The sequence below is a fragment of the Brachyistius frenatus genome, unplaced genomic scaffold (genome assembly GCF_029030835.1).
Source record: "Brachyistius frenatus isolate BFR_SWC_R1_liver_20210118 unplaced genomic scaffold, ASM2903083v1 Contig_11, whole genome shotgun sequence".
Classification (NCBI taxonomy): Eukaryota; Metazoa; Chordata; class Actinopteri; family Embiotocidae; genus Brachyistius; species Brachyistius frenatus.
The window spans coordinates 1,208,175-1,230,998 of NW_027210610.1; the positions used below are offsets into that span (position 1 = coordinate 1,208,175).

A 22,824-nucleotide genomic window follows, 5' to 3' on the forward strand; every position below is an offset into this window, starting at 1 on the left:
CCAGAGTCAAGGTTACTAATGTGCGTGTATGCAGAGGCATGGTTGTCATGGAGTCAGTGATTAATTAATGGATAAATAAAACCAATATGAAGCTCATGGTCAGAGCCTTTGAATAGGAGAGAAAGTGAAAAAGATTTCCCCTCAAATTGATTGTAAAAATTCTGCTTCATTATTGGGTTTTTACTGAACTCAAACATGTACAATACTGCTCTCTAGTGTTCGCATACGGAACTGCAGTTTGATTGTGTTGAAGCAATAAAGAGAAGGGAAACGCTAACTATTTTTCCAGTAATGACAGTTTTTCAGATCCTTTACTTAAGTAAAAATAACAATACAACAAAATAAAAATAGTCCAATGGAAGTGAAAGTCCCACATTAAAAAAATATACTTATGTAAAACTAAAGAAGTATTAGATGCTTAAAGTGTCAAAAGTAAAAATAACTACTCTCCATGCAAAACAGCTCCTTAGTGTTATGTCATTATGCTATTTCATAATTATTGTGTACATAATAAATACAAACATAAACACCTTTTACTGTTGAAAATAGTCAACATAAAACTAATTTACATACTGTCAGGTTAATTGACTAAAAAGGATCATATTATATAATGTAATTTTATATGTAGGCCTAAATGTTATTTATGTATTATAACTTGGAAACATAGCTGTCTAACAAATGTAGCAGAGAATAACATGGCCTCTTGAATATAATAAATAGAAGTAGCCAAAAAACAACAACTAAATCTTCAAGTAAAGTACCTCAAAATTGTGCAACTGTAAACTGAGTAAAATAATTTCTTTTGGGAGTTTTTAAACCAATTTTTTTTTTTTCTGCAACAAGAGTTGAGAGAAATAATCTTTAAAGTTGACAACAAAATAAAAACTGCTTAAATGAACAAAGCTACAATAATATGATCAAAAACCTCATTTAGCTGCAAGTAATGGTGATAATATGGGACAGTAAAGCAGGTCCTTTGTTTTGTCGCTCAAAACTTGTCACATACTTGTCACTGATTCTCGTGAGCACCTTGTGCTTCGACAACATGCAGAAGAAGCCTTTAAACTTCCATTTACTTGACTTACTCTACATATGAAGCTGAAAATACGCTCCACCTCAACCAGCTGCAGCATTCAGTCTTCCTCGTCTATGCATCTGCAATAATTATCAAGTATTATGAAATGTAACTATATAACTCTGATAGTGGTTATTCTATTGAATTACGAGTACTCTTGCTTTTTAAAATCTAAGTACACTTTGATGTGAATGAACGCATGATTTGGCAGAAGTCAGATTTGAATGCAGTGTTTAATGTTTTTATTGTTATAAAATAAATTGACAGTATAATTTATATGCTGGAAAGTTATCATGGAATTATTTACCCCTAGGCTTACCCAGCTTTAATACACACAGCTGGCAGTTTATTAGGTACACCCAGGGAAAACTAACGCTAACTAATTAAAGAGTGGTGCGGTGAGTTATACATAAATGTCCCGTTTTTAATTATAAGCGTTGGTTAAACTTTATCCCCAATTGGATGCTGCAGTTTTGCGAGTGTACATTTCTGATAGAAACTAGTCACGTTGCTGTTGTAACCTGCAGATGGCAGGTTTCCTCTGTCCCAGTCTGACCGGAAGTGACTCTCTCCTTGCTGCAGCTTCCAAACTGTGGGCGTTTTTTTTTCTTCCCCCCACCCTTCAATCCTAACTCCGGAGTTTTTTCTGCTTTTTGTTTTTTTCCTGGGTGTTGCCTGATCCAACTTTTGGAGTTTTCGCCCGGAGTGTTGCCGACAGTGAGGAAACCAGCCGGATAATTTCTTCGGCCTCATTTAAAACTCGCAGCTTTGTTCACGCGGAACTTTTGAAGGAGACACAGTCCAGGTTTAATTTAGCCTCCGTTAGCTCGCGAAGCTAACCGAGACCGAGAGCGAGCCGTCCGATGCAGGCCATTAAGTGTGTGGTGGTGGGGGACGGGTAAGTTAAACCGTGGTGTTATTCTCACTTTGAACTCCCGTCATTTCACAGTTTTGATCCATATTGCAGCGATTAACAGCGAACACAGTTGGGTTTTTGTTTTTTTTCTGCTTGACCCAGTTACCGAGAGTTGGCTCGCGGCTAACGAGCCTCAGATAACACAAGCGACAGCTGTTGTTGTCTCCGCGTCCCGGTCCAGCTGGTCACACGTTCATCCGCAAGATGAAAACCATCTCGTTTATCAAGGCAGCCCGCCGTGTTGACGACTTGCTGTTTAATTGCTCGTCCTGTGTGAATCTTTTATATTGATTGATATCTCAAGATTTTGTTGTTGTTTACCTTCTTTTTGTTGTTTTTTTCCTCAACTGAACAGCTGCTTGTTGTCTTGGAGCAGTTTACTTGATTTATTGAAAAGTACAATCAAAACTGTGGGAAGCCCAAGAGAAATTAAAAAAAATTAGCTGATCAGTGAGTCTCGCTTAGTTATCCAATACTCCGCTTTATTTATGTGCAAACAAATATTGGAAACCATTTGGGAATCATAACTGATGAGATGTCGTAAATATTGTGATCAATTATCAGTACTTCAATGCTTATTGTAAAGTATTTGTATATATTGTTACCCCACTCCCGTCCTTGCTGCCTGCCTTTAGTATCATCCCATTGAGAAACAGGGAGATAATTGGTTATAAATTAACATAATTAATAGCTAACTATTTTGAATACTGATTAATCCTTTTCAGTGATTATTTTATTAAAAAAAAAAAAAAAGACTAAAACTCTGATTCCAGCTTTTTAATTGTGAGTATTTCCTGGTTCTTTGGTCCTCTATGATAATAAACTGAACGTGTTTTGGTTGTTGACTGTTGGTCGGGACACAACATGACATTTTAGTCTCCACTTTGGGCTTTTGAAAACACTGGTTGACATTTCTCACCATTTTATGACATTTTAAAAAGAAGACAGTTGATTGTTTAATGAAACAAATAATCAACAGACCAATTGATAACGAAATAATGATTAGTTGCAGCCCTGCTGAGATCATTCAAAGTACCAGTAAGTTATATACTGCTAAGTTATATTTAAAAAAAATTATATTGTTAAAAGCTTACTTCTGTTGTGGTCCTCACTAGAGAAAGGTGTCAGATCTTTCAGATTAAACTTGCCTGCTTGACATGTCGACCTGTCAGATAAGACGGGTTTCACCTTCGTACACATACCACGTAAAATGCTCAGATATTGTAATTATCCATTTCACTGAAGAATCTCTTGTTACTGCTGAGACAGCGAGATGACAGCTCTTATCATTCCCTCCTTTCTCCTCTTAGGGCTGTAGGTAAAACATGCCTGCTCATCAGCTACACTACCAACGCCTTCCCTGGAGAGTACATTCCCACAGTGTAAGTAACACACACACACACACACACACACACACACACACGCAGGCATCTTATCATTGTGTGACCAGCTGTCAGCAGATGGAAATGTGTCACGGTTTAGGTCAAATAAAAAAAAAGCCCATCAGCCTGATAGGACATTAACAGCCATATTTTGATTGGCAGTTTATCTCTTCACTGTGTTTTACTTTTATAACTTTACAGTATAACAAGTCAAACACATTTTGTTTGACTTGGAAGCTAACGCCCACCTCTCTGCCTACAGCTTCGACAACTACTCTGCCAATGTGATGGTCGATGGGAAACCAGTGAACCTGGGTCTGTGGGACACAGCGGGACAGGAGGACTACGACAGGCTCAGGCCACTGTCCTACCCACAAACAGTATGTACAAAGTTATATAAATATAGCTACTATTCACGTATGCTCACACTTTCCTGTGCAGATTAGTGTTAGCCAGACAATGTTAGCATGAACACAGTCTTCACTTTGCCTCCATTGATTTGGAGTTATTCACTGGCCTCTTAAGACAGAGTCTGTGCTCTCGGCACAGTAGAGCCGTGTATCCACAGTACCTATACACTGTCTGGAGGACGGCTGCAGGAAGTGAAAAGCAGCTCTTGTTTGCCCTCTTTGTCTTCACAACAAACTGGCCTCTGTGCCAAAGACTCGCACAGAGCTGAAAGTGGGAGTCACTTTGTATTTAACCAACTGGACCAGTCCAGTTTTCTGATTCCTCACTTAAACATTGGGACAATAATCTGTGTGATTGTCTTCAGCCTCATAGTGTGGATTTAAGTTTCACATTAAAGATGTGATTATTTACATCCCAGTTGTGACAGAAGTGCTGATTTAAGTTTTCATTGTTTTGTTGATGTTTGACATTTTCCCTCCCCAGGATGTGTTCCTGATTTGCTTTTCACTCGTGAGTCCAGCTTCCTTTGAAAATGTCCGTGCCAAGGTGAGAACAGCCGGCTCTTTAACACTAGGTTAACTGTTGACTGATACATTAAATGTACTGCTCAGATCAGCTCAGTTGGATAGATAATAATATATTATTAGAGTCTGTAACATAACATAATTGTGATTGCCCCCCACCCCCTCCCCCCCGTGTGCATAATGATCTTGGGCTCCTCTCTTCGCTCTAAATGCTCCAAACAGAAGAGCACACACATACACAACTTCTTGTCCATTTGCCAAAGAGCTTCTTGCAAAACAATTATCATTAAATTACATAATTTAATGTAATGAAGCCATAAGAACAAAAATTATGGTCAAAGAGTTCTCCTTAAGCGTCGTGGAAAAACTTTTGGGAAAAAATGGGATGGGAACCAGGAAACTGTGAAAGAAATCTGTTCTTTTAAACAGCCCACTCACATTCAACACTGCTCTTTATACTGTTCAAACTGCATCCAACAACCTCTGTCCTCCTCCTGCAGTGGTACCCTGAGGTGAGACACCACTGCCCCAACACGCCTATCATCCTGGTGGGCACCAAGCTGGACCTGAGAGACGACAAGGACACCATCGAAAAGCTCAAGGAGAAGAAACTCTCTCCCATCATCTACCCGCAGGGCTTAGCCATGGCTAAAGAAATAAGTCAGTTGTAGCTCTACCGTGCACTAACACTTTTTTTTTTTTTTTATTACAGTATTTTCCATTATTCTTGTGGGAGTTCTGCTGGGTTTTTTAATAGAAAGAAATGATACTTACTATATTTTCTGATTTATTTATTTTTTATTCACAAAATCATATAATTTCAATTAGGTTTGTATCCTTGTTTTTTTCAGCTAAAATCAGTTGCAGGGTATCTGCAGATCTTTAACACTGAGATAATCTGGAACAGTGTTAAGTGTGTTTTAAGAAGTTAAAAAAAAAAAAACGAAAATCTTCAGTATCGCAATTAGAGTTTTACTTTTGTTATTATGGCACGTTTTATTCTGTTGAACTACAAAATTAGATGGTAACATTTTTACTTAACATTCAGTGATATTTACTTGCCAGATTTGAAGCCGAATGTTAATAACTGCGTAATAATATAAGAGCAGGTAAATGGGACCAGTTTTATGTCCTCGTGTATTGAATTATTTAGTTGTTGGGTTTAGCAGATGGTTGCCTGATGTCCTCTAAAACCGAAATATGTTGCAGGTGATGTTCCTAAGGATGCCATTTTAATTTGATACACTGATAATATAAAGTTTAAGAATATTGTGTTTTGTTTACTTGTTTTTGTTGTTTATTTGTAGGGTATTACGCCTCTTTTCCACTGCCCTTATTGGCTGGACTCGTTTTGGGTGATTTGTGCATGTGTTGTGCATCACGATGATGACATCAGTCATGGCGTGAGTAACAACGCTGTATTGAGGGCACACTACAGTGTCTGCAGCGGAAAATTAAATCCAGAAAAGTACCTGGACCCGAAAGCGAGTAGGGTTAGTGGAAAAGGGATGTTACATAGCCATATTTGTTGAACTTTAGCACCTTGTGTATCCTAAAATGGGGAAAGATTTCAAATATTTGCTGCTTTGCTAACCTGGTTTTTATACTTCTCTCCTTTGGCGACCAGCTGCAGTGAAATATCTGGAGTGCTCGGCTTTGACGCAGCGCGGCCTTAAGACGGTGTTTGATGAAGCCATCAGAGCGGTCCTGTGCCCCCCGCCCGTCAAGAAGAGGAAGAGGAAGTGCAGAATACTGTAATGGAGAACTCGCAGGAAGTAGAAAATCCGGATGCAGTCAGAACTCGCCTACTCGGAGGGAGGGAGGAAGATGTTGGCAGGGTTCCCCCAAATAATGTATTCACCCCGTGTCCTTGCTTTCATTGGAGCTTTGGTAGATCAGACGTCCATCTGAAAGAGCTTCACAGACGTAAGCAGCGCCGAAGGTTCTTGTTTACATCTGTTTAGTACTTTCAGATCGGCAGGAATGGAGTGATTTTTTGCTAAGGCCTTGGGGAATGTGAGGGTGGGGAAGATTTGATTTGGGATCTTGGGTTGATTAAGGAGAAAGAGGGAGGATTTTAAGGAAAAAAAACATGTCATTTTTCTCCGACATCGTGAAGAAACACTACTTGAATTTAAAATGAAATTACCGTAGATATAACGCTAAAAGAAGGAACTACACTGCACTCTTTCCCCTACACACCAAGAGATTCCTGCTGCCTTGATGAAATTTTACTTTAAGAAAAAAAAATTATGTTTTAGAAGAAGTCATTTCTTTTCCTTTTTCCATCGTCAGCTGCGTGGTTGGCTGACCGTTTTTTGTTTACGTGTCATCCGACTAGACTGAGGTGCTGCCAAAACTCAGTAGACGGTCATCACTCTGTAGTCTCTCTGTGAACGCTAAAATGTTGTTTCTCTTCCTTTTAAATTTAGTTTTAACCTGTACAAGAATAATGACTTATAACAAGTCATAACAATAAGTGTTGTAGCAGCTGCTGAGTGCAGTGATCAAGCATTTAAAACAGTCTGCTTGATAGTTAACCGGTAAAATGATCTTGTTGCTTTCTAAATTCTCACTGTGTTAAGTGAACACAGTATTTTGTAAGTTAAGCATGTGAAGGTGCAGTGCAGCCAGTGTTGATGTGCTCGCTCATTCTTTTCCTGTAAAAGTAGCACCCATCATTTCTTGTTTTCACTAAATTCTTGCTCTCAAAGTGCTTTCAGGCTTCTTTTTTTTATGGTCCTGTATGTGATGCTCATGTTGTCATTTAGCTACATGAAGGTGTGTGACTATTTCATTTTGATGCCATCTATTACTGTGTTTTATGAAGTCTATGAGCCAGTGTAATATTTGAAGGTCAGGTTTTTAATGCATTAAAACATTTTATTTTGAAATGAGCAGCGATCAAATTACATGGGTGTTCTGGGGAGCTGCTAAATCTGGACTCAACATTTGATCATTGTTTTAACGGCACAGAGGGAACATACACTTGGATTTACTTTCTTACTAAATGTGGTTTCATTTTCACCTACTAATATGCTGATTTTGTTTCTTCTTTTTTTTTTTAAAGCAAATAAATTCATTAAAAAAGCTGTTATTGTTCACATCTTCTGTTTCATTACATAATAATGAAAATAATACATGCAAGACTGCAACTAATGATGATTCTCTTAAATTTTGTTTGGATATTAAATGTCAGAAAAGTCCAAAAATGCTCTTCACAATTTTCCAGAGCCCAAAGAGGTGTCTTCAAGTGCTTGTTCACATCTGAATAACATTTAAAACCACAAAAAACAAACTGGTTTACAATTAAAAGATGATAAAAGAAGCAAATTGTCACCTTTAAGATGCTGGAATCAGTTAATGCTTGGTACCGAAGTCCTGCCAGACAATGTTGGTTGGTCCACCAGTAGCTCAATGATTTGATTTCCATACAAGGCACAATATGTTCCTATCAGAGTCAGCTGTGCTCTGGTTTCTGGTAATTGGGGAATACTGACATGATAACATACTACAATAAAATGGTGAACATTGTAACCATACTGGCTAAAGGACAGCATGTTGATGTCAGAGGCAATGCTAACACGCCACACATGGTGACTGCTACATCTCTAAACCACTGTGGCCAAGAACAGCCTCAAAGCTGCCAGCATGTCTGCAGATTCAGTCAACTGTTAAGCTGCTTTATTAATTGCTTTAACAAATCAACTGACTAATTTTTTGCTGATTAATCTTCTGCTCATTGACAATATGATTATTCATGGTAGATTTGAATGTCTTTATTACATTGTCTTATTCACCCTGTGTGATATGGGGGTCATCAGAAAGGCCAGGATTCATGCACATGACTACATCATAGTTTGCTGGCTTTGGCTTCCCATTGGTCAAATACCAGCTTGGCAGACACTGCATCTTCAACTCCCATCCCTGTTAGTGTAATAAAAAAAAAAGTTAAACTTACACAGAAGACCATAGAAAACTCTGAATGTACTGAGCTACAGGACAAACGATGTGGACGAGATCTTCGTCAGGTTTAGTTTACCAAGGGACTTGAACACAGTCGTCTTCTCTCTGTGAGCAGGTTTTGTTCCATTAATTACATCTCCAAGCTCTGCAAACACCTCGGCCTGAAAACGAGAGATACAAGTGTCACATTTCTTTTACACTTCCTGCACGAGGAGCCACAAACACACACCTTCAGCGATCTTCAGTTAGAAAGTGACAGACTGACCCCGGAGAGGATGACATCACCAGACTCGGATATGGCTCCTTCCCTGCTGTCAGCGTACACGACAGCCTCCTTCATCAGCACGTCATCCAGCTCCCGCCAGTCAGGCCTGCAGGCTCCCACCGCTGCTCCGGAGACAGTGAAATGAACACCACCTAAAATCTGTCTTTTGCAAATCTGACATATTTCCTCCTGTCACCTGCCACATGAGCTCCTGGTTTGACCCACTTCCCGTAGAGCACCGGCTCAGTACACCTGGTTACTGTCACTATGACGTCAGCTCCCCTCACTGCTTCCTCCACTGAGCCACAAACCGTCGCCGCACCACTGACTGAGTGGACAAACCTCTCCGCTCCTTCTTTTGTGCGGCTCCACACGCGCACCTGAGGTGAAAGTCCAGGGGAGGATAGGAAGTTAATGCACAACTACCAACAGTAATCAATGGGAGGATTTAGGAGAGAAGTGTGAGCATAATTAGCCAACACAGTGAGTGTAGCAGTAGGTCAGATTCAATGCTTCTACTTGCCATAACTGACTCACTGTGACTTGTAAAGAAAGGTCAAGAGTTGTCATTAGGTATTACCAACAGATGATGCTTCCACCAGAGCGCCTCAGAGTGCTTCCTTCACAATGTCACTCGTGGGAATTGTTGAATTGTTGGATTTCTCTATATAATATTGTAAGGTCTCCACCTTACTATGTCCAGCGCCCTGAGATGACTTATGTTGTGATTCTGTGCTGAATAAATAAAATTGAACTGAATAGTGTTCAGCTGTGCAGCTCAGTCCCAAACAAAGCTTGCATGGAAGAGTCATCCGATGGAAACCTGGCCTGCGACCAAGTGTTTCTTGGAAACAAATGCTGTGGACAGATGGAGTTCAAATAGACCTCTCTGGCCACAACCGCCAAAGGTTGAAAAAAGGAGCAACGTATGAAAATAATGCCTTTCCAGGTGTTAAATATGAGGATGGAAATATTTTGCTTTGGGGTTGTGTGAAGGCAGTGGCACCGCAAACATTGTGCAGACAAAGAGAAGGAGAGATTCGACTACGTATCAGAAAAATCTGGATAAAAAACATCTGTCAAGACACGAAAACTGATGGATTTTTTTAAATATCTATTTGTTGCAGAGGTTGTATTCACTTCTTTTCAGGCCCTTGTGCTGCATTAAACATATGACATATCCCAAACATGCAAATTCTGTTCATATGTGCTGGTCATTGTATGTAACTGTACCTCTTTGAATGAAAACATCTCAGTGAAGACATTATAATGACTCAGAGCCTGTTTGCCGGTCCCCAAGATGGCCAGAACCTCTGCTCCGGGACGCATCAGCAGCTGCAAGACACACCAGGACAGACCCAAGAGTGTAGTCAGAACGAGTCAGAACAACGGTGAAAGTTAAGAGAACATGTGGTGTGATGTTTAAGAACAAAATAGAGGGAATGCCTTTGCAGAGATGGCTGAAACTGCAGCGGTCCTCATGCCTGTGATGACCTCTCCATCCATGACCTGCAGGTTGGAAACAAGTCTGAGGGTAAAGCTGTTAAAACTGTGGCACCTAAATGTTTGAAGGTCCCAGAGTCATCTGCTTGCAGTATTACTGAAGCCAGCCGACAGTGTTTTGATATGTCAGAGAGTCATTGGTGCATGAGTCACTTTAACGCACAGCCTTGACATTCCCGTACTCTGGATCCAGCAGCACCACTGTGGCCTGAACAGCTGGCAGAGTGGAGCCTGCCTCCCTCTTGTAGAAGCACACGAACTTTGTGGACAGGACTCCATCATTCTCCATGTATGTGGGCATCAGTCCCAGAAACCTACAAAAGAGAGCAAGTGTCAACACAGCAGCACAGTCTCTTACCGATTCATTTGTTATTAACTTGTTTTGAAGCAGAGCGCAGGCCTACCCGCTGTGTCGCTGCAGCGGCACCGTGGTGCGCACAGGCTGGATCACCTCGGCGCTGTCCCGTCTGGAGAACTTCCCCAGAGCCTCCTCCAGACGGGGGATCAGATCTCTGTAGTGCAACAGGTTCTCCACTTCACGCCCCCATATGATCACAGGAGGAGATCCAGCCATGGCTTCTGTTTATCAGACTCAGAAGAGTGTTTCGTGCGAAGTTCAAGCCGCTGACTGAGTCGCATTCAAGAGCCGCAGTGAAGTTTTTTTTTAAACACTGTGGTGAGAGGAGGGGCAGACAGGGAGAGCAGTCTCTCTCTGACCGACTTTCACTCTTCGCAGAGCATTAAGCAGTGGCTGGTCTTTCAATAAAAAAGGAACAACCCCCACTCAGGACACTTTGTCAACAATCTGCAACAAACAGAGCGTGTCAATAAAGTTTTGCCCAAACTGACAGAAAATTATCACTGTTAGTGATTCCTTTATTAGACTTTATAATGAGGCGGTTATTGAAAATAATCACCATCAAACACCTGCAGGACAACATTGATTAAAACTGCAGAAGAAACTGGGAGTTTTGATGCAGAGGAATGAGTTCAGATTAGAGGATCTGCTGCTGTGATTTTACTTTCATAAGGTATTATTATTTTACTCATGCTTAAGAATTAATTAGTGAAGATTTTAAATCAAGGACTTATACACTGCTCAAAAAAATAAAGGGAACACTTAAACAACACAATCACACTTCTGGGAAATCAACCTGTCCAGTTAGGAAGCAACACTGACTGTGAATCAATTTCATCTGCTGTTGTGCAAATGGAACAGACAACAGGTGGAAATGAGGCAATTATCAACACCACCTCTATAAAGGAACGGTTCTGCAGGTGGTGACCACAGACCATTTCTCTGTCCTCATCCTTTCTGGATGATTTTTGGTCACTTTTGCATTTTGCCAGTGCTCTCACCACTAGAGGTAGCATGAGGTGTCTACAACCCACAGAAGCTGCTCAGGTAGTGCAGCTCATCCAGGATGGCACATCAATGCACGCTGTGGCAAGAAGGTTTGCTGTGTCTGTCAGCACAGTGTCAAGAGCACGGAGACCAGGAGACGTGGAGGGGGCCGTAGGAGGACAACAACCCAGCAGCAGGACCGCTATCTGCTCCTTTGTGCAAGGAGGAACAGGAGGAGCGCTGCCAGAGCCCTACAAAATGACTTCCAGCAGGGCACTAATGTGCATGTTTCTGCTCAAACTGTCAGAAACAGACTCCATGAGGGTGGTACGAGAGCCCGAGGTCCACAAGTGGGGCCTGTGCTTGCAGCCCGACACCGTGCAGGGCGACTGGCATTTGCCAGAGAACACCAAGAGTGGCAGCTTCTCCATCGGCGCCCGGTGCTCTTCACGGATGAGAGCAGGTTCACACTGAGCACATGTGACAGATGTGACGGAGTCTGGAGACGCCGTGGAGAACGTTCTGCTGCCTGCAACATCCTCCAGCGCGACCGGTTTGGTGGTGGGTCAGCGATGGTCTTTACATTGTAAAGATTTGTTGCGTCGACAAAATAGTTACTCAGATGTTTGATAATCATCAGTAGAGTGGATATAATGACTAAGTGGGTAAAGTCAAATAATTAAATAGCTTCAACACTCATAAGTTTAGAAAATTATTTCATTTTAATGTCATGCCATTTTTAAAACCAGGAAAGGACATTTAAGATCTAATATCTAGTTTCCTATCTTCTAATAGGAACATTCTTGTGAATATTTTCTATATTTTTAATATACAATGCCTATAAAAAGTATTCACCCCCCTTCAACATTTCACCATTTTGTTGATTTTATACATGAAATCATGGTCAATACAATTTGCAAAAAAAACAACAACTCTAATATCAAAGTGAAAACAGATTTTTACAAAATAATGCCAATTAATTAAAAATATACAAGGTAAAATAAATGATTGCATAAATATTCACCCCCTTCAGGTCAGTATTTAGTAGATGCACCTTTGGCTGCAGTCACAGCACCGAGTCTGTGGATATGTCTCAATCGGGCTGGCACATCTGGACACTGACATTTTTCTCCATTCTTCCTTGCAAAACAGCTCAAACTGTCAGGTTGCTCGGGGATCGGGCGTGAACAGCTATTTTCAAGTCCAGCCACAAATTCTCGATTGGATTGAGATCTGGGCTTTGACTTGGCCACTCCAGAACATTCACCTTGTTGTTTTTTAACCATTTCTGTGTAGGTTTGTATGCTTGGAGTCGTTGTCTTGCTGGAAAATAAATCTTCTCCCAAGTCGTAGTTCTCTTGCAGACTGAGTCAGATTATCCTCCAGGATTTGGCGATATTTTTCTGCATTCATGTTCCCCTCTACCTTTACAAGCCTTCCAGGACCTGCTGCTGAGAAGCATCCCCAGAGCATGATGCTGCCACCACCATGCTTCACAGTGGAGATGGTGTTTGGTGTTCGCCAAACATAGTGTCTAGTCTGATGGCCAAAAAGCTAAATTTTTGTCTCATCAGACCAAACAACCTTCTTCCAATTGACCTTGTAGTCTCCCACATGTCTTTGGGCGAATTCCAGGCGAGATTTCATGAGCTTTTTTCAACAGTGGCTTTCTCTTTGCCACTCTAACCATACAGCTTCGACTGGTGGAGAACCCGGGCAACAGTTGTTGTATGTAGTCTCTCCCATCTGAACCACTGAAGCTTTTAACTCCTTCAGAGTGGTCGTAGATGTCTTGGTGGCCTCCCTCACCAGTCTTCTTCTTGCCCGGTCACTCAGTTTGTGAGGACAGCCAGCTCTAGGCAGATTTAAACAAGTGCCATACTCCTTCCATTTCTTAATGATGGATTTAACTGAACTCTGTGGGATGTCCAGTGAGTTGGAAATCTTTGTGTAGCCATCTCCTGACTTATACTTTTCAATGATCTTTTCTCTGAGTTGCTTGGTGTTCTTTTGTCTTCATGTTGCAATTGTAGCAGGAATACTGATGAACCAGAGACTGGACCTCCCAGACAGCTGTTTTTATACTACAATCACTTGACACACATCAACTGCACTCAGGTGATCTCCATTTCACTAATTGCGACTCTGCTGGCATCAACTAGCTGGACCTCTGTTGAATTAGGTCAGTCACTTTAAAGGGGGTGAATATTTATGCAAACGCTTATTTTACACCATATATTTTTTAATTAATTGACATTAGTTTGTAAAAATCTGTTTTCACTTTGACATGAAACTTTTTTTTTGCAAATTCTTGTCAAAAAAGCCAAATTATATTGACCATGATTTCATGTATAAAAACAACAAAAAGGTAAAACATCCAAGGGGGTGAATACTTTTTATAGGCATTGTATGTGCTAATATATGTTTAACATATATTGACATGTATATAATACTGCGTCAAATGTAACCATTTTGTAATAAGGGATAATTTAAATTCTTTACAATGACAACTTGAGGTTTCAGTTGCATAATAGAGTCTGTTTTGGCTGTGAAGCATGTATGACTTTATAAATATTGGATTTTAAAGAGCTGATGCAACTGGAGGCTATTCGCTCCTGAAAAACATTTTGACACTCTTGTTATTCAGTTAAAAGTTTAAATATGTTTTGTTAAGAGGAATGAGGCACCTTTTGGAAACCCTTTAAGCTCACACCAGCTGAAGTGCTGTGCAAACTGTCCTAATTACACATTGACCATCCGAACACTGAAATTCAAATTCCTCTTTAAATTTATCACAAATGATTTTGGAACTGATATTGTTAAAGACTGACTTCACAATCAGAATTAAAAATACTTTAAGCATAAAAAAATAAAATATCAGGTTTAAATAAAAAAGAAGAGCTTTATTATGAAGCAGGCGATGACAAACTGATACACTGAAGGGGAACCACAGTCCTAAAAAATGTTAAAAAAAAAAAGAAAAAAAAAAAAAAAGAAACAAGAATGTCTATATGTTGTCATGCATGACATGTTTTTGTAAATCAAACGTAAGATTATTTAAATCCGGGGTTCATTTTCTCCTTTCCGTCAGTGAAATTTTGTCACCTCGGTGCAATCAAAATCACACGAGCAGTCTCTCGATGGCCATCTGAACGGACTGAATCTGCGGTTTGAGCTGAGACCCCTCCTTAATGGTGACTGAGGTAGCAATGACGGGGCGCGACACCCCGCAGGCCCGGCCCAGAGCCTGCTTGGAGCGGACAAACACATACGGGACGTTCTTGTCCTCACAGAGCAGCGGCAAGTGGAGAATAATCTCCAGTGGTTCGGCATCGGCAGCCATCACGATGAACTCGGCGATGCCTCTGTTCAGGGTTTTAGTGGCTGGGGAAGAAGTAGAGCACAATGAGGATGGTCAATTTACATTTCCTGAACAAGATTAAATGATTTCAAATCCTCTTATTGGTCACTTTGTACTGGTTGTCCAAACATTTACTGTTGATAGCTTAAAGGGATAGTTCATATTTCTTGTAGTGAGGTTGTATAAGGTATCCGTTAATATTGACTACAGATGTGTACTTACAAACCCACTTCAAACAACTTTGTTGATAACAGTATCATCAGACTGTTTAACCACTGATGAACTAAAGCAACGGGGAAACAAAATCTTACAACTAATGCAACTTTTAATAACCATACAGAAATTTGAATAACTACTTGGGTTAATCAACGATGAAAGTGATCTAATGTACTCTGTGAGGTTACTTTTCCACATCATATCTTGAGGAAAAGCTTCTTGAAAAATCCACAAGCTTGTTTATCCTCGTTTCACAGACTTTCCCGGTTTCAGAGCTCAAGCCAGGTCACCAGACTACCGGCTGATCGTGTTTTTAGATCACAGGGTTTTATTTATTCACCTTCATTGGCCCCTTTCCTCAGCTGTTTGTAGTTGGATGCTTGTTGCACCAGGTCCAGGATGGTTTTGGTCAGCGTGGCGTCGGCCAGTGGATAGGCCTTTGGGTTCACCTGTGGTTCAGTCTAGACAAAACAAACACAACCAAGCGGCTTCACGTTAGTGACGGGAAAGCAGTGAACGAAACAAATAAAAGGATATTAAAATACGTTTAAGGCTCGTGCGATCTACACTCTTGAGATCCTCGTGCTCGCTAACAGTTTGCTAGTCCGTTAGCACGTTGGTTCATTCACAACACATCACTTACCATTGCGAGTTGTTTTTCTTGTAGTTCGGCCCTCTCGGCGAAATGCTTCACGGAGGACTATTTTCTTTCACCTGTGTTTGAAAGCGCAACAACACGCAAGATATATGCTGTTAAAATGTGTTTTTTGAAGCGCTGCGAACTTTCTACGATCGGAAGTGTGCGGCAAGTCCAAACGTTCAAAGCACGTGTGGGGGCAATGCACATGCGCACTGGGTGCAACAGCTAAAAGGACAGGAAATGCTTCTTTTTTTCTTTTTCTCCTGTTATTTTGCCGTTATGTTAATGTCATATTCTGCATAACCGTTTTAAAATCGGAACGTTTGAGTTGATAGGCAATGGATTCATTTTACAAATAGTTATTTTATTTTCGTTACAATGCAATCACAATTATATTTTTACAGTTTAATTTGTATTGGTCACACTCGATTCATCTCCGTGGCAACAGAGGGCGCAAGCTCATTGGATAGGCTGTAGTTTCGCGCGCACGCCAAAGGAACACGCTGTGCATTCTGGGTAGGGCACTTTGAAGGCAGCCATATTGCTTCGTCGTCCTGACCGAAGGAGAGAGGGGACATGAAGGGGATACGGGGTGTCAGTCAGCTCTCGGTGAGGACTCCCCTAATATATCCTGCATGTTTGTGTGTCGGAACACCTGGACAGCTGTCCGCGTCCCTCTGTAGGTGATCGCCTCTAAAAAAAAAAAAAATTCGGGGTCGTGTCCGGACAGGCTGAGATGAAGAGCAGGAAGCTGAAGCTCCTCATGACTTTGTGATGACGTTACATCACCAACTCCTCTCATTTCAGCTCGTTGTTCACTCAGCTAAATTACTATTAAACTCAATTCCCAAAACTCAAGACTCCTGAGAAGTCTCGGCAGTCAACATGTGAGAGAAGTGACAGCTCTTCTTGTGTAGACTGGACTTGATGTCTCCTCCGCAGCTCGATCAGCTGCTCTACTCGTTTAGTATGGACAGATTCATGTTTCTCTTGAGCACCAACACTTACAGTATAACGCTGTCTAAAGGTAAGACTGATATAGTAGAACAGGTTTAAAAAAAAGAAAGATTTCTGACCATTTGACATGTCCTGTCTGAAGTCGGTCCTAGACTAGTCTGTCACCATTTAGTTTCGACCTCAGGGTCCATGAGAGGCTGATGTTGATCTTTAGATCAGATCACGTGGCCTTCATCAGCGGATTGCCTTGTTGTGAAGAAATTATACATATTCAAATATATTTTTGTGACCACACGCATGTGCGTATTTGCGATTTCACCATCCACATAATTAGAGACGGCACGTACAAATTTTGGGGAAATCTGCGATGGATACCCTTGACAGGCTTTACAGCAATGAAGCAATGGACCTTGCCGAGGTGTTAATGCTGGCATTCGTGTTTCAGGAGCTTTAGAAAGTCACTGTCCATGAATAAAGAAGGCGCATCAGGTCAAAAATGCAACCGGGAAGGGTTTTCTTTGCCATTCGCTGCATTGTGCACCATGAATTCATCCCCCAGGGACGGGCTGCCAACATAGAGTTCAAGTGTGACGTTCGAAGTTGTCTGTGGAGCGATGGTACTTGGGTTCTCCAACATGTTTCTTGAAAACGTGCCCATGACACAATCGTAGCTCCCCACCACTTCTACTCACCAGATTTGCCTCCCTGTGACTTCTTTAGGTTCCTAAAAAAATTTTGACACAAAATTTGATGTACACTCTCTGCTCAAGTTTCAGGTACATGCTCAAACCACAAAAGCTCACGTATCAGTGGTCACAAATAGATCAAGCTATGTAACTTGGAATATTTATTCACAAAGGTTATAGCTTCCCTCTGCTCCATGCACGTCACGATGCTGCTCTCCATTCACGTCCAACAGCAGCAAACTCACAACGTTTCGATCCACGCTGGTATGGAACTGATGAGGTCGGTCTGAAATCAGTTCAGAGGAAATCACTAGAACGTCAGTGTTATATCTATTGTGTACGTACAGTACTTTAACAGCAGCAGTACAGGGTGCCCTGCTAACATAACTGATCCCATCGTGTCAAAGTCTTTCGTGCCTCTAATGTCCTTTCTCCTCACACTGCCCTTTGCGTCAGTAACAAGTCAGCAACACATCAGTTGTAATGTCCTGCCTTCCCATGTTCTTTGTTTTTCTAGAAAAGGCTTTTTGCAGCCCAGGCTGCCCATAAGGTGGAGGTGATTGGGTTTCAGCCACAGGATGTGCAGGTCAGTGGTTGTTGACTTGTTTTTCTTCTCCACAGAGACACTTCCATGCGGCTGCCAGAAAAGGCCAGTCCCTTGCTCAGCCCCTCGCTGGTCTCAAGCTCTCTCCTGGGGCTGCCCACTCCTATCAGGATGTCCATGTATGTTGGGGAGTAATGAGGACACCTGTACTGGGGCTAGCTGGGTCCAGAGAGTGTGGCTTTGGATCTGAGAATGAAGATATCAGTCGGTCTTCTTACAGAAAGAGACATGTGTTGCTTATATTTTAAGCTTTAGCCGATTGTGATGCTGAGTATCAAATGTTAAATCATTAAACTAAGTGTACAAATGATCTTGGATAAGCCTTTCAAGTATAAACTGAGACCAACTGACTGAATTGTTTTAACTAAATATGTATTTTCTTCACTGAAGTGATGAAACTAAAGGACATGTCTTCACGTGTCCTTCTGTCCAGGTGACCAAACTGCCTAGTGGACTGGTGATCACCTCACTGGAGAATTATTCCCCAGCCTCCAAGATCGGAGTCTTCGTCAAGGCCGGCTGTCGCGATGAGACCCCCGACAACCAGGGGGTCACCCACCTCCTCCGGCTGGCTTCCAATCTGGTGTGGAACTTAAACACAGTACAGATCAGTGGATCAAGAGCAATCAATATTCCTTGTCCTTGATCAGTAATATTATTATCTGGATTATAATGGGAACTATTTTCACCAGAGTAGTGTTTCTAATTAAAAATACTTTTACAGGTTGTGTCAATGAGTTGAAAATTTGAATCACTTTCTAGACCATTTTTATATTAATTATACATGTATACATTTAACAGAATTGTTACTTGGAGCATTGATGTTGCTCTCTGTTTCTTTCAGCTTGATATTCACTTGCATTTATACCTTTCCAGACAACCAAAGGAGCTTCAGCTTTCAAGATATGCCGTGGTGTTGAGGCAGTGGGAGGCAGCTTGAGGTCAGTATCCTAAAAAAAAGGTTTTCATCTAAAAAAAAAAAAAAAAAAAAAAAAAAAAAGGTTTTCATCACCACAGCACAAGTGTTTTTCCTGTTCAGTATCTAATTTGGATCTCTGCATGTTTCTGTGCAGCGTGACTTCATCCAGGGAGAACATGATGTACACCGTCAACTGCTTGAGAGATGACATGTGAGTCTTGTGTGAACTCAAGTGAGAAAAAGTGTTTTGAGTATCGGTAGAACAAAGAACCGTGACTCACCTTGAATGAATGTCAATTGAAGGACATCTTATTTTTATATATATTTGCCATATTTTAGGCTGGAGGAAGGACTTTATTTTTCAGGTTGCTTGCAAGAGATCTCATCACTTTTCTCCCTCCCTCTTCATTGTCGGTCTGCAGTGACACAGTGATGGAGTTTTTGATCAACGTGACCACTGCCCCAGAGTTCCGTCCGTGGGAGGTTTCAGACCTCACACCGAGAGTCAAGTTGGACAAGGCACAGGCTGCACACAGCCCTCAGATAGGTGGGCCTTTATTTCCTTCACAACACACAGATGCCTTTAGCACATAAATGATCTATTGTTTGATCATACGACCCCTTATCTTCTGCTCCTGCTTTTGTGCCACAGAGCATGGCCTGGTCAATGATTGATGAAGCGACCTGGCTGTTTTATTACGCCATAATTAAGGTGTAGAGACAAGATCATTGTTCCACAACTCTGTATGAGAATAGAGTCACACAGTAACACTGTATTATTCAGCCAGTATGCATCACGAAATGCTGTGGAAAGGTTGATAGTCATTGTTTTATTGAGCTATTCTTCACGAATGAAGCAAAATTGAAATAACAAACTGGGTTAGATTGAGTTTTACTTTGTGGATTAAAGCCAGTCAAACAGCACGGTTACTGTCCTGCTTTGCAATATAAACTACAGAAAAACACTTAATGAAGTTATTTCATCTAATTGTGCTGGTGTGTAAAGTAAATGTCAAAATGTGGTATTTTTCATGGAAATTTAGTATTGACTTGTATAGGTGACTTTAGACAGGTACACCCACCCCAGACAGACAGATAGTAATGATTTATCTATTTAAAGAACACAACACAAATTATATTCTCACCATGACTGTTGCAGCTCATGGTCTTTCTCTTTTCCAGGTATGGTTGAAGGTCTGCATGCAGCAGCCTACAAGAACGCCCTCTGTAACTCCCTGTACTGCCCAGACCACATGGTTGGCAACATCCACTCCGAAAATGTGAGTATTTTATTATACTATTTAGACTTATGGTGTTTATATACAGTATCTATTTAAACTCTCAGTCTAATGTCTGTATCTTTTTTTTAATTTTTTTTTACAGCTGCACCAATTTGTCCAAAACAATTTCACAAGCGCAAGAATGGCTCTCGTTGGACTTGGTAAGGGTCATTATTAGGGATGTTTTGTTTTTTTGCCCCTGATCCCAATCTGAGTCATTTCATATTGAATATCTGTTGGTACCGAGTCCCATCCAGATACTTGTATTTTCTTAAAGAATCCAGCTGCACAGTGGACACTTCAAGTCCATTACAATTATTAAAATAGATTCAAAATATATATGCTTGACAACTAAATAGGTCTATAATTCAAGAAGAAAAAATTACCTATATCAAAGCTGTCCCTAACGTTTTCTATTTCAATTTTTTTACAGAACGACAAAGTAAACAGACAAAATATTTTTATATCACAATTCCACTTAGTGAAGCTGGTTTTCTTTTTGTTTAAAATTAAAAAACAAACTAAAAAAATGGCACCCCAAATGGAAAAAGATATCAGAGCAAAATACCCAGATTTCTCCTTAATGTCCAGAGGATCCCTAATGATGATGATGTTCACCTTCCCTCCAGGTGTTGAGCACGCTGTACTGAAGCAGGTGGGAGAGCAGTTCCTCAACATCCGCAGCGGAGCGGGAACCACAGGGGCCAAGGCTCAGTATCGTGGGGGTGAGCTGAAGTGACAAAAATAATGACAATGGGAACATTAAAACTCTGCTTCAGTTCAAACACCTCCAACCCCAACAAAACTGACCACCCTGTAAGCCTCCTCTGTTTGTCCCCTCCAGGTGAGATCCGTCTGCCGGGCACCAGCAGTCTGGTCCATTCAGCCGTGGTGAGCCAGTCAGCAGCAGCGAGCACCAGTGAAGCTCTGGCCTTCAGTGTGCTGCAGCATTTACTGGGAGCTGGTCCACATGTCAAGAGAGGATCTGGTGTTTCCAGCAAACTGGTCCAAGGGGTTGCCCAGGCAACTGCTGAGCCCTTTGATGTGAGTGAGTGGGTGCATGTCAACCATGAAAGCTCTATACATGTAACTCTTATGACAACAATACAGATTACAGGTTTGTTAAATTAGAATAGTCACAGTACCTGGAAAATCATCTTTCCTCTTTTTTTTTCTTTTTTTCTTCTCCATAACAGGTCAGTGCTTTTAATACAAGCTACTCTGACTCTGGTCTGTTTGGGGTCTATACCATTTCCCAGGCTGCAGCTGCTGGTGATGTGAGTATGTCATAGTCGTGACAGGAGCGTATTCATCAGCACAAACTCGTCAAGAAAGTGGTCTTTTTTTTGTTTGTTTTAAAAGGTAAAACATCTCGTCCTCTTCTGTCTCTCCAGGTGCTTAAGGCTGCTCTTGCCCAGGTGAAGATGGTTGCTGATGGCAAAGTCACAGCTGTTGACCTCACTCAAGCCAAGTAGGACATACTGACAGACAGACACACTACTTGACATCCTCTGTCTCTCTAACACACAATGCAAATGTTTTATTTCTGTTAAAGTTAATGGTAAACACCACCCATATTGGTTTAATGGTAAAAAAAAATGATGTGGCTGAGATGAAGCCATGCTTCCACTAACATAACACCTGACTAAAAGTGTGAGCAAACATGAGGTCTATGTCTACAAGCAGTCAAAGAAAGAGTTCGACATTTCGAAAAATACCACTATTATTTGCCTTGTTATTGAGAGTTACACAAGAAAATTGGCATCACATCTGCTGGAGCCAGCAGCTGGTTTTATTTGTACTATTGCACTAGAATTAATTTGTTTCTGTTTTCTCTGCAGGGCCCAGCTTAAAGGTCAGTTCCTGATGTCTTTGGAAACATCAGAGGGTTTGCTGGAGGCCATGGGCACTCAGGCTCTGGCTGATGGATCCTACCACTCCCCCGAAGAAATATCCAAAAACATCGATAACGTCTCCTTGACTGATGTTGCTAATGTAAGACATTTGCTTTTGTCAGTGCTCAGTTTGTGTTCAGATGTCAAAGCGGTACTGTAGTCATTTATAAATTAATTTACACCAGACAGGACACATTTTTCTTTGTTTTATATTAAATCCTGAACTTTGTGTTTTATTGTATTTCTATTCTGTTTCCAGGCTGCCAAGAAATTTGTGTCTGGCAAGAAGACCATGGCATCCAGCGGCAACCTCATAAAAATGCCCTTCGTGGATGAAATCTAAAGCCCTCCTCATCCCCTCCAACTGTGCTCTGATTCACGGCCACGCAGAATTTGTTTCCTCTCCATGTCAAGAAAAAGAGAGACCATCACCATCCCTTCGGGAATGTTGTCGTTCTGAGAGATATAAAGTCATAACAGCACCGGGCATTCATAGGTGTTGTAACAGTATATTTTCAGGTGATGCTGCGTTGCTGCATCACAGTATTGTGCTCCACTCATCGGTCCATCTTAACTGTATAGTTGATGTAAAATAAAGAACAAATTCTATCTACCTTACAGAGATTCAAATATTTTGTGTCTTTGATAGTAAATGAAAACTTATTGTTGAGTGAGGGAACAAGCCCTTTACAAAGCAGTGTTAACTCAAGGGATACTTATTCAGTGGAGCTGGTGCTTTCAACCAAATCAGATGAAACTATAAAGGTACAAGCAGTCTTCAGTCATATTTCTAAAGCTGCCCACGTTTTGTCACATTTGAACTTTATTACTATTTACTGGATTATAAGATGTTTGGCATGTAGTTGGCAAAATGTTTTG

General features: G+C 41.1%; 4 protein-coding genes across 5 annotated transcripts; 2 read left to right on the forward strand and 2 right to left on the reverse strand.

Annotated features, from left to right (window-relative positions):
• The first annotated feature begins 1,678 nt into the window (after nucleotides 1–1,678).
• Nucleotides 1,679–7,400, forward strand: LOC138616818 (ras-related C3 botulinum toxin substrate 1). Its single transcript, XM_069691363.1, has 6 exons — nucleotides 1,679–1,973; nucleotides 3,302–3,373; nucleotides 3,636–3,753; nucleotides 4,268–4,330; nucleotides 4,809–4,968; nucleotides 5,936–7,400. Exons 1-6 carry the CDS (start codon nucleotides 1,939–1,941, stop codon nucleotides 6,064–6,066), a joined length of 579 nt encoding a protein of 192 aa, XP_069547464.1. The 5' UTR covers nucleotides 1,679–1,938; the 3' UTR covers nucleotides 6,067–7,400.
• A 672-nt stretch (nucleotides 7,401–8,072) lies between these two features.
• On the reverse strand, nucleotides 8,073–10,673 carry crym (crystallin, mu). The gene is made up of 8 exons (XM_069691362.1): nucleotides 10,447–10,673; nucleotides 10,206–10,356; nucleotides 9,986–10,048; nucleotides 9,773–9,874; nucleotides 8,736–8,919; nucleotides 8,540–8,661; nucleotides 8,351–8,435; nucleotides 8,073–8,235 (listed from the first exon to the last, which is right to left on the reverse strand). The coding sequence occupies exons 1-8, from the start codon at nucleotides 10,614–10,616 to the stop codon at nucleotides 8,162–8,164; spliced, it is 951 nt and encodes a 316-aa protein (XP_069547463.1). The 5' UTR covers nucleotides 10,617–10,673; the 3' UTR covers nucleotides 8,073–8,161.
• Nucleotides 10,674–13,716: 3,043 nt separating this feature from the next.
• On the reverse strand, nucleotides 13,717–15,786 carry snu13b (SNU13 homolog, small nuclear ribonucleoprotein b (U4/U6.U5)). Its single transcript, XM_069691366.1, has 3 exons — nucleotides 15,608–15,786; nucleotides 15,305–15,425; nucleotides 13,717–14,771 (listed from the first exon to the last, which is right to left on the reverse strand). Exons 1-3 carry the CDS (start codon nucleotides 15,608–15,610, stop codon nucleotides 14,509–14,511), a joined length of 387 nt encoding a protein of 128 aa, XP_069547467.1. The 5' UTR covers nucleotides 15,611–15,786; the 3' UTR covers nucleotides 13,717–14,508.
• A 338-nt stretch (nucleotides 15,787–16,124) lies between these two features.
• Nucleotides 16,125–22,563, forward strand: uqcrc2b (ubiquinol-cytochrome c reductase core protein 2b). Of its 2 annotated transcripts, none has more exons than XM_069691369.1 (14): nucleotides 16,125–16,213; nucleotides 17,765–17,833; nucleotides 18,285–18,434; nucleotides 18,728–18,792; nucleotides 18,925–18,981; nucleotides 19,193–19,317; nucleotides 19,953–20,050; nucleotides 20,154–20,211; nucleotides 20,680–20,775; nucleotides 20,895–21,094; nucleotides 21,247–21,327; nucleotides 21,445–21,521; nucleotides 21,892–22,045; nucleotides 22,205–22,563. In XM_069691369.1, the coding sequence occupies exons 1-14, from the start codon at nucleotides 16,181–16,183 to the stop codon at nucleotides 22,286–22,288; spliced, it is 1,347 nt and encodes a 448-aa protein (XP_069547470.1). In that variant the 5' UTR covers nucleotides 16,125–16,180; the 3' UTR covers nucleotides 22,289–22,563. The 2 variants fall into 2 exon arrangements, with proteins under 2 accessions (XP_069547470.1, XP_069547469.1); XM_069691368.1 differs by lacking the exon at nucleotides 17,765–17,833 and adding an exon at nucleotides 17,869–17,970.
• Nucleotides 22,564–22,824: the final 261 nt, after the last annotated feature.

Bases quoted from the DNA above. Each gene is read 5' to 3' on its own strand.
- LOC138616818 (XM_069691363.1), top strand. From the start codon at position 1,939: ATGCAGGCCATTAAGTGTGTGGTGGTGGGGGACGG. The intron at 1,974-3,301 runs GTAAGTTAAACC...TTCTCCTCTTAG, and splicing joins TGTGTGGTGGTGGGGGACGG to GGCTGTAGGTAAAACATGCC. The intron at 3,374-3,635 runs GTAAGTAACACA...CTCTGCCTACAG, and splicing joins GGAGAGTACATTCCCACAGT to CTTCGACAACTACTCTGCCA.
- snu13b (XM_069691366.1), bottom strand. The intron at 14,772-15,304 runs GTGAATAAATAA...CTTCTTCCCCAG, and splicing joins GAGGAAAGGGGCCAATGAAG to CCACTAAAACCCTGAACAGA.
- uqcrc2b (XM_069691368.1), top strand. From the start codon at position 16,181: ATGAAGGGGATACGGGGTGTCAGTCAGCTCTCG. The intron at 16,214-17,868 runs GTGAGGACTCCC...TCTTCTCCACAG, and splicing joins GGGGTGTCAGTCAGCTCTCG to AGACACTTCCATGCGGCTGC. The intron at 19,318-19,952 runs GTGGGCCTTTAT...TCTCTTTTCCAG, and splicing joins TGCACACAGCCCTCAGATAG to GTATGGTTGAAGGTCTGCAT.
- crym (XM_069691362.1), bottom strand. From the start codon at position 10,616: ATGGCTGGATCTCCTCCTGTGATCATATGGGGGCGTGAAGTGGAGAAC. The intron at 10,049-10,205 runs GTGCGTTAAAGT...TCCAACCTGCAG, and splicing joins AGTACGGGAATGTCAAGGCT to GTCATGGATGGAGAGGTCAT. The intron at 8,436-8,539 runs GTCAGTCTGTCA...TCTCGTTTTCAG, and splicing joins GTGATGTCATCCTCTCCGGG to GCCGAGGTGTTTGCAGAGCT.